At 56.8% G+C, this 11,601-nt stretch overlaps 1 protein-coding gene and 1 long non-coding RNA gene across 5 annotated transcripts in view; one reads left to right on the forward strand and one right to left on the reverse strand.

The window, feature by feature from the left end:
• SSBP3 (single stranded DNA binding protein 3) overlaps positions 1-8,195 on the reverse strand; it is a 51,559-nt gene extending 43,364 nt beyond the window's left edge. Inside the window, exons 1-4 of one of the 4 annotated variants that reach the window (XM_080348478.1) lie at positions 7,966-8,195; positions 7,782-7,854; positions 7,537-7,598; positions 6,777-6,861 (exon numbers count right to left, since the gene is read on the reverse strand). In XM_080348478.1, coding sequence (XP_080204604.1) covers positions 6,777-6,861; positions 7,537-7,598; positions 7,782-7,854; positions 7,966-8,021 — 276 coding nt within the window. In that variant the 5' untranslated portion in view covers positions 8,022-8,195. The remainder of the gene's footprint in view (positions 1-6,776; positions 6,862-7,536; positions 7,599-7,781; positions 7,855-7,965) is intronic. The other 3 variants (XM_080348477.1, XM_080348480.1, XM_080348479.1) reach the window with 3 other exon arrangements.
• Positions 8,196-8,394: 199 nt separating this feature from the next.
• LOC308042794 lies at positions 8,395-11,378 on the forward strand. Its single transcript, XR_013922413.1, has 4 exons — positions 8,395-8,526; positions 9,816-9,957; positions 10,066-10,124; positions 11,306-11,378. It is a non-coding gene; the product is annotated as an uncharacterized lncRNA (long non-coding RNA).
• The last annotated feature ends 223 nt before the right edge of the window (positions 11,379-11,601 follow it).

The following is an 11,601-nucleotide window of genomic DNA, read 5'->3' on the forward strand; positions in this document are numbered from 1 at the left end:
TGTCTCAAAAAAAAAAAGATGATTTAAATGCACAAACCTGAGACAAAAGAAAAGCTGGTGTCTCTGCAGCGGGAGCTATGCCCAAATCTTACCCAAAGCCCTCCGGGTGCCCTTCTCATCCCAGTCAGGCACAGGGGAAGGCTGTCACCAGCCTGGGACACAGGGACCAGAGCACAGAGGTGGCAGGGGCAAGCAGCTGGGTCCCACCATGAGTGGGAAGTGGTGCCCACACCACAAGCAGCCACCCTCATATTTTGGAAATCCCCCCCCCGACTGCAGAACTGTAGCTTTGAGCTCAGCTCCTGGCACTTGAGGCCAAGAGCAGGAGTTTTCAGAGGAAAAGAAACAAAACACAAAGAACACAAAACCCCAAAGCGAGGCAGAGGCGAGGTATTTGTTTACTTGCAAGGAGACATTTTTTGCTCTGCACCATCCCAGAGGAAAGCACTGCATCCACTCCAACCAGACCCTCCCAGACCAGGAGGGTCTCCCCAAAGGATCTGCAGGGCCAGGACTTGGAAGGACAAGCTGCTGGGATAAAAGGGGCAGACACAATCATTGTCAGAGCTGAGCAGAAAGCTCAGCGGGAGTTTGATACCCATCCCAGGAGCGGGATGCTGGCGGGGTGGGGGTGTGACACTTAGGGGGACACATCCCACTCCGTGGTCTTCGTGGGCAGAACCAGGCTGGGATGCACCAGGGGGGACGAGCTGCTCTGGGTGCTGCACCTTGCCCTGTGCCACACCGTTTATATGGATCTCAAAGATAAACGGGACCAAAAGCCACTGCAGCAGCTCCCCCAGCGCCTCTCTAAAGCATCAACCCCATCAGCAAGGGTTTTGCACAGCCGGGTGCCATTTAGGAGGTGCCAGCTCTGCCGTGGGGGCTTGTGCGCGGTGAAAGAGGAGAAAGAGCTGGAGCCCCCCGCCCGCTGCCCGGGACAGCTGTTTCCAATAGATCCAGGACGGCTTTACGAGAGAAAAAAAAGGGAACAAAAGGTAGGAGAAAATCCAAGTTTCCAAGGTAAGGAAGGAAACGATCAGGAGAACAGGAAAGCCTCACTCGTACCCAATACACAGCGTCCTGACCTAACGAACCTCCCCGCTGCCTCCCCAGCCCCCGCCACCGGCTGGCCTCCCCGGCATGGCGACCGGTGGCCCCTCGCCCTCTTTGTTCCTGGGAAGGGACCCTGGAAGGCAGGGGAGGGCAGGGCTGTGAGCTTTGTGCTCGTCCAGAGACCAAGCATCTGCCGAGGAGGGAGGTGGCTGCTCCCCCCACAGCCCCCCGCGCCGGGTCCCCTCGCCGGCCTCATCGCGCTGGCCCACGTGGCCGCGGCTTCGCCAGGGCAAACAATGGGATGGCGCGGGCTGCCGCACTCGCCACGCAAGGCCTTCCTCCTCCTCCTCCTCCTCCCCGCCCCTCTCCAGTGCTGGGGCGAGATTAAAAAATAAAATACAAATAAACCACAGAAAATAATAATTAAAAAAAATACTCAGATCCGCCTCATTGCTGCACATGGGTTCGTGCAAGGCGACATCACGCTGCCCTGCGCACACCGAGACAGGCGACGAGGCTGGCAGAGCGGGACATTCCCAGGCAGCACACAGACACCCGCCCCAGCACCCAGGGGTGCCCCTGCCCACAGCACAAACTCCCACCTGCCCTCCCATCATCAGCCAGGACGGAAGAAATTCTCCCCTCTCCTCCCATACCACCGCCCAGCTTTTTGTGGAGAAACCCCTCCCGGATTGGAGCTGGAGAAACTTTGCGTCTTCACACCATTTGTTGACATAAAATCCATCCCCTGCCTTACTTTTGCAGAGGCACTCGGGGCGGGGTGAAGGGGGGGGGCGGGGAACGTCTGTTTCCATTTGAAACTGTCAAAATTAGCATTCAGTAATTAAAAATCACACCCTTTCTCTTAATAACCTAACCAGCATGATACAATCAGGTTGTGCCAACTCTTTAATCTAATTGACTAATTACAGATTTTAATTTAGTCAGTTACTGAACAACTGTTGACAATTTGTTTTCATTAGGGACAGAACAGGATAAATATTTAGGCTCCCCAGTCAAAGACTAAGACATAAGCTCTGGGCTCTGACCTCCAGTTTCCTGCCGGCAGCTTCTCCATCGGCATCACCCCGGGAAAGGTGCCGCTTCAAAACGTCCCGGCCGGGCAGAAGTGGAGGTTGCTCCATAGCAACAGCCAGTATCATTTAGAATACAAAATCAAACTAATGCAGCTTTGCACGGCGCTCCAGCAAAAGCAGGGTTTGCGGGACTCAAGCTTACAGGCAGGATGGGCGCACCAGTATCCGAAACTGGGAGGGGTAAACCCAGCACACTGCCGAGAGGGAATTTCTTAAAGTGATGTGGAGTTTTGCAGCTGCTCCTGGCAGCCCGCCACTCCCAAAGGAAACTCCTCTCTCTGCTTACCTACCAGGGAACCCTGTCCCTGCAGAGCAGCGCTGGATGGAGCCCAGATGGAACGTGGTCCCACACAGAGATGGGCTGGAGCCATGCGTGCCACGGGCTGAGCACCAAGCCCAGGGCTGCGGTGATGCCCGGGGGGGCTCCCAGGGGCCACGCAAAGGCGTTTCCAACCCCGGTCCCCGCATTGTGCCAAACCTGCCCCAAAAACATCTGCACTCTTACGCAACATGTTTCTAATACACTGTCTACAAAGGGCACATTGCAGAGGCACTCATGGACCGCCACCACTGGAGAAGAGCTCACGGATCTCCAACACTACCACCACGAGCACACAGGTATTCATGGACCTACACCACAAAAACAGGGGTCTTCATGGACCTCCACCACATGCACAGAGGTATTCATAGACCACCACCACCACCACATGCACAGAGGCACTCAAGGACCTCCACCACCACCATTGCAGAAGCACTCATGGACATCTGCCACCAGTCCAGAGCTATTCACAGACCTCCATCACCATCATACTGGCCCCACACAGCTGTGGGTGCTTGGAACAGAAGTCTCACAACCTTTGCTGTTCCTGGAGCAAGACGACAGTACAGCATGGGAGAGGCAACAGTCACACCAAACCCCTCATGCATGCAGAGCATCTGCTCCCGGGAAGGGTCCCATGTGGCTATCTTGCTTGTCAAGGTGCCACACCATGAGGTGGCTACACAGGCCACAGGGAGCAGAAGCTGCTGTGACAACCAGGATGGGAGGACGAGCCCCAAGCATACCATCGTTTCCCAGATGACACTCAGAAAGAACTGCAGCAGCTTTCCAAAGTTAAAAAAAGAGTAATAAATCAATGCTTTGCTGTTAATGGCAAGTTGGAGCCACCACTCCCGTACATCTCACACTGCAAAGAAAACAGCATTTCAAAGGCTCCCAAGTGTGGGTCCTTCTCAGGAGTGAGCTGGAGGAAATGGAGGAGAAGGATGAAGTCAAAGTCTCCAGCAGCCAAAGGCTACTCTGACTTTTCTCTCCTGCACATTGACACACCAAGCTGGCTGTGCAGGAAGAGCAACGCCACAAAAAAAGTATGTAACAACAGCCAACTAGATTTAAGTTCATTTTCTGTAGCTCGAGGCCAAAATCGACTGAAGTGGTTCTGGTGATCAAGTTTTCTGCAATTCCCCTTCCTATGTATTAGCTCTTTGACAGAAATTCACTGCGGTATTTAAACTGGCAGTCATCACTGCTAACTCAAATTGTATTGGCTTTCACGGCGTTGAAATGCTCAACTGCGACCAGCCATCGGCCAATTCCCAGATAACGCGGCGGCTGAAATCCCCTGTCATGCTGAGCGATCCTGTTGCAAGCCCGGCAGCTCCAGGAGCTCACTGTAACGCCAGGACGCTCGCCACGGGATTCTGTCCAGCAGAGGAGCCCAAATCAATGGCTATGGGTTGAGATTTAGGAGCTGACAAGTGTTCATGGTGCTGCTAACCTGGATAAACTCTGTTGATACAGGTGGGAGAGGCTGACGAATGACCAGCACAACTTGTTAGTTGTGTTAACAAACTCACAGCTGTGCTGGAGATGGAAGGAAAGAGAGGCTCAGTGTTCCTCCTACTTGAGCCCAGTGAATCCCCGCTCCCATCACCCCTTTCCCAACAAGCACCTTTCTACCCAGTCCCATCACCCTTTTGTCCCAGCTTAGGAGGAAAAAACCTCAGGAGAAAGCTAAAACCCAACATTTATCAGCCATGGCAAGAGCCTACAGCTTTCAAGGGTCTTCACAAAAAAAGAGAAGAGGTGGGATTTCACTCCCTCCACCCCCACCAAAGAGTTGAATATTAAAAACTGAAGGGGGAAATCGGTGATTTGCCCTGCTGCTCCTAATAGTTTGCATACGGCTACACTGGGAAGTGAAGTGGAAATAACACAACATGCAAACCCCACCGTTAGCATCCCGCTAATGAAGTGCACCGCTCTCCCTCCCACAGACGCATCTCCTGGGCGAGCACCCCATCGGTGCCGGCTACGGGACAGCAGCGTGCCAAACCCCGGCTGGTCTGGCACCGCCACACTGCTCCCAGAGCATCTCCCTGACTTGTGCTTCCAGCAACACAGTAAATACATAATTTTTGGGTAAATAAACAGTGTGTTTTGGGCAAACACTGAGCTTGCAGCGCACAGGTTGCCCATCGTTGGCTAAGTGTAAATATGATGCTCTACCAATCTGGGCCAAGGCTTATATCAGAATATTTTTAACCACAACCACCATATGAAGTGATTCATGACTCACTGGTCCAGCCCCACTCAGGGCTCATACCCCATTTTAGCTGCCACGGACTACTGATGGGTTGTGTGGTTTGGTGCTTGATAAAAACCTGCACTCTGGCTCCGGTGCCCACCAGCGAGCCCTGACACCACGCTCACCGGCACTGCCAGCCCGCCTCAGCACCAAGGCTGGCAAGAAACAAGGTGCTATTCATATACCCCCAGTCATCATTCAGTTCTTTGGTCAATAATAAAGTTTTCGCCAGGTAGGGCCCTCGCCCTGTAAAGTACACGCTGCGCTGGGAAAACACTACGGCTCGGAGAGGGACTGCACCGCGAGCATCCACCACTGGCCACATTGGGCACAACAAGAACAACCCCTGTTTTGGGGCCAAAACACGTCCAGGAAAACAAAACCAATGCCACCAAGCCACAGCAAAAGAGAGAAAAAACATCTTCTTATGAGTCTTGGCAGTAAAGCCCAAAAGGTAAAGCACTTGGGGCTGTTACAAAACTGCATTACACCGAGAATTAAAAACAATCAGGATTGTGTCTATTTACTGTAAGCTTAAAGCAACGTGTATTAAAGAAGTTTATGTGAATCATCTAATGCACTCAGGCCTTTTGTTAGAATTATTACCAAGCTAAAAAAAGATTAATTTCTCTAAATACACTAAATCCTCAGACACGATGAGAAGACTGCTGTGAATGGAGCATTTCCATGTCTTGGTTGCTAATGCCATCTTCACCTGTGGCTTTGCTGCCCTAAGATATACCTTAGCCTTGCTCCTGATGAGCTTGCTGTCCTAACTGGGCTCTAAAATAACTCAGAATTTGGCCCAAAACACCCAGGAAGTGAGCAGCTGCCCACAACCAGCCAAGCACTGGTAGATGCACCACTGGTTGCCAGCTCTGACCCTCAGTTTAGGAGTTCACCATCTTAATCCGACCCAGTATAAACAAGCAATGCAGAGAGTGGCCGCAAGGATGGACAGACGGATGGACAAACCCCCACCTAGCAGACACCCAGAGCTGGTTCCCCCATGCCTGGGCAGGACGGGCATTTTTTCACCCTGGGCACAGAGCAGCCAGCCCAGGCTCCCCTGTGCCCCAGGGTGACCACTGCGTCCACCACCGGCATGCCGGAGCACCACAGAGGTCCCTGAGACGCTCGCCCCGTGCTGCTCACCAGCAAACCCCCGCACAGCCCAACCCAGCCATGCTGAAGCAACAAGAATGTTGGGAAGAGAGGAAAAATGGTTTCCATACCATCAACTCCAAGGAGCAGACAAAACCAGCTCCTGCTGCAGGGTTTAAACTCACTTGACTGGGGTCCAAGCCCGCAGCCAGGTGACTAATCCTTTGATGCAAATTCCTCCCAACGCTGCAGGTGCAGGTGACATGCATAGGACAGGAGCAGGCAGCCCACCCATTGCCCACCACAGCCAACACACACTCTCGCCAAGACATGTCTTTTTGGGAAGCACATCAGCCCCAGCATGCCACCCCAGGAGCATCATCCCTGGGTCACGCTAACACTTCTCAGGACAACAGTCCAAAATACCGATGGACGAGATTCACACTATCAACCAAGTGGGATCCACAACACCACCTTCAATGAGCAAACGTCTCCACCTTGCTGGTGTCAAGGGAGGACTCAGACAACCAAGTAGGCTCCCAGCCTTGCAAAAGGCAATGAGATATTCATTGAGGCATTCCATGGCATTTTGTGGATTTACCCCTCCACAATCCAACCCCCGCCCACCCTTTGAGGTGTCCTCAGCATGAAACATCTCACCATCCATCCTATAGCAAACACTTTGATGTCCATCACTATGCAAAACTGCTTAGTTCTACTAGTAGCCTGTACGCCTTTAAGTGCTTAAGATAAATATCTGAGCTAATTTACATAATTGCAACATTATGAAATACTGTTCAGTCAAATCAGAACATTGTTGGTTAAAAAAAACATGCTTTTGCCAGTCGGTTACGTTGGCTGTCGGTACGCCAGAGAAGCTGGAGCTCCCCAACGCTGTAATTACCGTGAGGATTAGAAACTTGTTACTCACGTAGTCATGAAAGGCTTTCGCTTCACTCGAATGTTCACAAGTGTCTCGCCTTTCGGGAGCTGCGCAGTAAAGGTCCCAAAACACGCTGCATGGCGGTCAAGAGAGAAGGCAGTTAATCATCAGGGATCATACGCTAAGAGGAGGTGGGGGGGTCATGGGAGGTGAGCAGCTTCCCACCTCACTGGACCCACGGTCGGGCAGGGAACCCCAGTCAGATCCGGCCATGCATGATGCCACTTGGACCTCTGGAAGTGCCTGACCTGGTGCTGTCCCCAGGATGGGTGACGCTGAGTGTTTTAAGAGGCAATAATAGCCTTTAAGGGGCAACAACCCAAACACTTCATGGACTTTTCCGGCCCTAGCAGCAGGGCTGCCACCTCACCCTGCCATTCCCCGGGCGGGGGGACCCCAGTGGCCCCACCACAACTTGGTCCCTCGGGCGTCACCGAGGGCTGCCAGGCCTGCCCGCCGCCCCGGAGCCCGCCTGCTCCCGTGGGGCCAGGGGTGGCTCCGCCGCCCCACTGCGCCTTGGCACCCTGCGGGGAGCGGGAGTGCGGAGCCGGGGCGGCGTGGGGCTCGGAGCCGGGGCGGTCTGCTGACTCACGCCCTAGCCGAGGCTTTACCCCATGGGGCCGCGCTCCGTCGGTGCAAACCCCCCCCAGCGCCCCGGGGCTACCGGGCCGTTCCCACTCGCCACGGGGCACCACGAGATGCTCCCACCCGCCAGGACGGTTCCCCCCGCGCCGCCCCCGGCACTTACCACCACCAGGAGTGCAGGAAACCGGGGGGCTCGCCCAGAGTGATGTTCTTCTCCCACCGGATCTGCGGGCGAGAGGAAGGAGGTGGGGAGGGGGGGATGGGAAGGGGTGGTGGTGGGTGGTCACGAGTGGGCGTGGGCCCCCACGCGCGGCGACCCCCCGGCGCCGCCGCCGCCGCCCCGCGCAAGATGGAGGGCGGGCGTGCGTGCGGCGGCGCACAAAGGGCGCGGGGGGCGGCGGGGCTCACCTCGGACAGGAAGGTTTGCGCCGACTTCTGGGCGCCGACGTGCAGCAGGTACTCGTAGACGTACAGCGCCAGCCTGCAACAGCGAGCGGCGAGTCGGCAGGGGAAAAGAGGAGGAGTTCCCCCCCCCGCCCCGCACAAAGCCACCCCGCCGCCACCCCACTCCCCACGCCGCCGCCGCGCTTACTTCTCCCGCGCCTGCCCGTCCGAGGGCACCGCCGAGCCCTTCCCTTTGGCGAACATGGTCCGCGCCGAGGAGGGAGGGGGGCGGCCGTCGCCGCCACCACCACCGGGAGCCGCTCTGCCCGCCGCGGAAGGAGCGCCAGGGGCTGTCAGAGCGCCGGCCGCCGCCGCGCCCCCATCGCCCCGCGCCCGCCGCCGCTCGCTGCGCCCGCCGCGCCGCTGGCCGCGCACCCGAACGTGGCCGCGCCGGGCACCGCCCCCCCTCCGCCGACGGGCGCTCGCTCCCGCCAATCACCGCTGAGGAAGGGCAGGGCCGACCCGCGCCACGCCCCTCTCCGGAGGCGGCGGGCGGCCTCCCGCGGCGGGGAAGGAGGGAGGGAGGGAGAGCGGCGGCGCGCGGTCCTAGCGTCCCCCCTGCCCGGCCCGCAGGCGGCGCGCTTGGCCGAGCGCGGCGCCGCGCCATGGCCCTTTAAGGCGCCGGGCCGCGGCGCGCAGCGCTCGCTGATTGGTCGGCGCCGCGGAGACCTCGGAAGGGGGGACTTGAAACCGCCCGCCGGGCACGAAGGTGGGGGGAGTGTGTCGGTGCGCTCGGGCGGGCGCTGCCGCTGGCCGCGGCGCCGGGCGGGACCCGCCGGGGATCGGAGCGGTGCCCGCTCCCCACCGCCACCGGTCCCGCCCCGGCAAGTCCCGCCCGGCGCCGCGCACCCCAACTCCGCGGTGCGGGCGGTGATGTCAGGGCCAGGAGCCCTAAGGGCAGCCTGGGGCCGCTCCCCCCACCCCGGCTGCCAGCTCCAGCGCCTCTGGTCACGGGGTGAGGCTTGCGGTGGAGCCTCTGCTGCCTGTTGTGCTTCGCTGCCCTTACAAACAAGGGGGGAAGCCACCCCCGTGGGGCTGGATGCAGCCCTGGCCTGGCTGAGGGGGTCTCAGCCCTGAAATGGGCTGTGGGAGCCCTTTTGCCTCTCGTCGGGGGCTTGGGCAAGGCCACGTGCACCCCAGGGCAGCCGTGCTTTTGGGGGGCTTAGCACCCCTTGCCCCATTCCTACAGGACCCTGGCAGTCCAAGTACCCAGCGCTTGTGGCAGTTTCCACGGGAACAGAGGTCGGAGCAGCACAAAAACACAAGAGCTGCTCAGAGCTCTTCCCCCCTGCCCCGGCCTCACCTCTACCTCCAAAGTGACTCGCTGAACAAAAACCAGCAGAGATGGAGGCTGCATATTAGTTACTGCTTGTTAAAATGAGGGTGTTACATACACCAAGCTTCATCCTGCAGACGCTTGGAGAGTTTTGAGCGGGGCCGTGTGTGCCCAGTGACCCTCCTGCAATGTGGGGAGCCGTGGGGTGCAGGAATGACTCCTCGGGTGGCAGGTAGTCCCGCTGTGCCCCATGGCAATATTCCCGGCCATCAGGACCTGCCTGAGCAGGGCCAAACTCGCTTTAGAGCAAGGTTTAAAACAAACAGGAGGAAAAAAAAAAATCTTGCAATGCGGTAGGTTGAAAAGGATCAAAACTTGAAGGCACCCGAGGTCCTCTCTGGGGAAGAGAAAACCCAGGACTTCGCACAAGTTTTGCTTTGCAGGGCGAGGTGATGGTGGAGACAACAAGACAGGCTTTGGGGGCTTTTCTCCATGCATGTCTCTGTAGCACAGACCAGAGAGCCGGGCCAGGCAAATACCAGACTTCATGTCTCCTGAGCCCTCGTGTCCCTCTGCTGCTCAGATGGACTCAAAAATAACCGTGAGCCTCCCCCGGGACTGAGGCTATGGGATAAATTTGACCCTGCAGCAGCACGTGAGGCATCTGCTAAATATCCCTGGTTAAAAATAATACTCTCATATTCTGTACCTTCTGTGTGGAGGTGGAAAGCATTAATGCCGCCAGCATCATGGGTGCCATGCCCTGAGCAGCAAAAGGGCCTCTCCGTGCCCGGACTATCACCGTGCTCCTCTCCTGTTCATCAGCAGTTTGTTTGCTTTAAACTCCTTGATTTTCTGGCATAGGTGAGTAGCCAGAACCTGGTCACCTCCTGTCCCTGACCCCTGGGGTTGTTTGGGACGTGAAGCTTGCTCAGGGAAATGCGATGGGAGCTGGGATCTTTGCCTCCTTAGGTGCCTTCAGCTCTCTGGTCTCCACCCAAGAGGGGAGGATGTTGCCAAGATTCTCAGAGGTGAGAGCAGCCTGGGGGGGCCAGGGAACCACCTCAGTTCTCCCTGCTCTCTTCTGGACCAGCTCCAGTTCTCGGCTGTTGCCAGGGGAGATGGAGAAGAGCAGTTGATGGGAAGCTTCCCCTAAGTGGCACCAAAAAAAAGTCTCACTGTTGGCATCCTGACCTACCAGCCACCAAGCAGCGACACAGCGAGGGTGGCAACTCACAGCCTGCATGAATTCACAGGGTACCAGCCCTGCCTTCGCATCTTCCACGACCTAGTGATTAGAGCAAATTATAAAGCTGGCGCTTTGGACCAACTTAGCTAAAGATGAGAATTGCCACCACAGAATGCAATTAAATGGCTCTGCAAAGTTTTACTGCAAGTTGTGACAGGAAATCTGGGGGGAAAAAAAAAACCAAACACAACAACAACAAAAACCAAAGAAATCCCCATACCCAAAGCCAGCAGCTCTGTCTAGCCAAGCCACTGGTAGACATACCGAGGCTACTGAGCACTCCCAAGGCTTGACGGGCAACCTGTGGGCTACATGGCTTGGCTTTCTCTTTGTCATGAGTTTTTCTTGGACTGCAGCAATTAAGGCACCAGAATTCATTAAAAAAAACCCCAAACCAAGAAACCAAGAGCCCAGCTGGTTTTAACCATCCACCTGTGGATTTCTCCCTGGTCGGGGCTGTGTTGCACAGCACCCACCCAGTACCCAACAAACCCCACTCCACCAAGCCCAAAATCAGGAGAAGGTGCTGGGGAGGAAACAGGCAGCGTCCCTCGGGCACAGCGGGGACAAGAGACGAATGCACCGGGCACTGCCGGCGGCTCAGCCGGGGCTGCTGTGGGATCCCCGTGGGCAGGGATGTGCAGCAGGAAGGACAGGTTTGGGAGGGAGCAGCTGTGGGAAGAGTGGCCTCGCCACATTGCATATTAACGCTCTGCGTGCTTTAATTGCGGTGGGACCTCTTGCACGGAGCCATTAGCATGCAATGCGGAGGAACACGTATTTTTGGGATGCCTGCCTGGCTTGCGGACTCTCAGCCAGGGGAAAGAGGTGGGCCAGGGGATGCAGGGAGAGGTGTCTCGGCCCTTGTCCTCCCCCCAGGGATGCCGCTGGAGTCACAGCTCCTTCCTCCAGCTCCTGAATCATCCCCGCTGCCATCTGCTGCACCCTCTCTCTTCCCCGCAGATGTCCTTCTTCCTTCCCCAGGAGGAGATGAGAACCCAGGATGAGGTGCCAAACGCGTCTTCAAACAGCATCTAATAAAACATGGGATTAATTTCTTCTGACTGGTGTTCAATGGTTCTGATTAAGCAGGGCAGGATTTAATTAGCTTGTTTGGACTGCCTGGAAACCCCTGCCAAAGGTGAGGGAACCTCAGCAGCTGGCTCCCCCTGGGCTCCGACCACAATCCAATGGGTGCAGGCAGGACCTTCCCCCCATGGAGCAGAGCCCACTGCCTCTCCTGCCAGGCCAGCAGCTCC

Source organism: Nesoenas mayeri (assembly GCF_963082525.1).
Source record: "Nesoenas mayeri genome assembly, chromosome: 8".
Lineage (NCBI taxonomy): Eukaryota > Metazoa > Chordata > Aves > Columbiformes > Columbidae > Nesoenas > Nesoenas mayeri.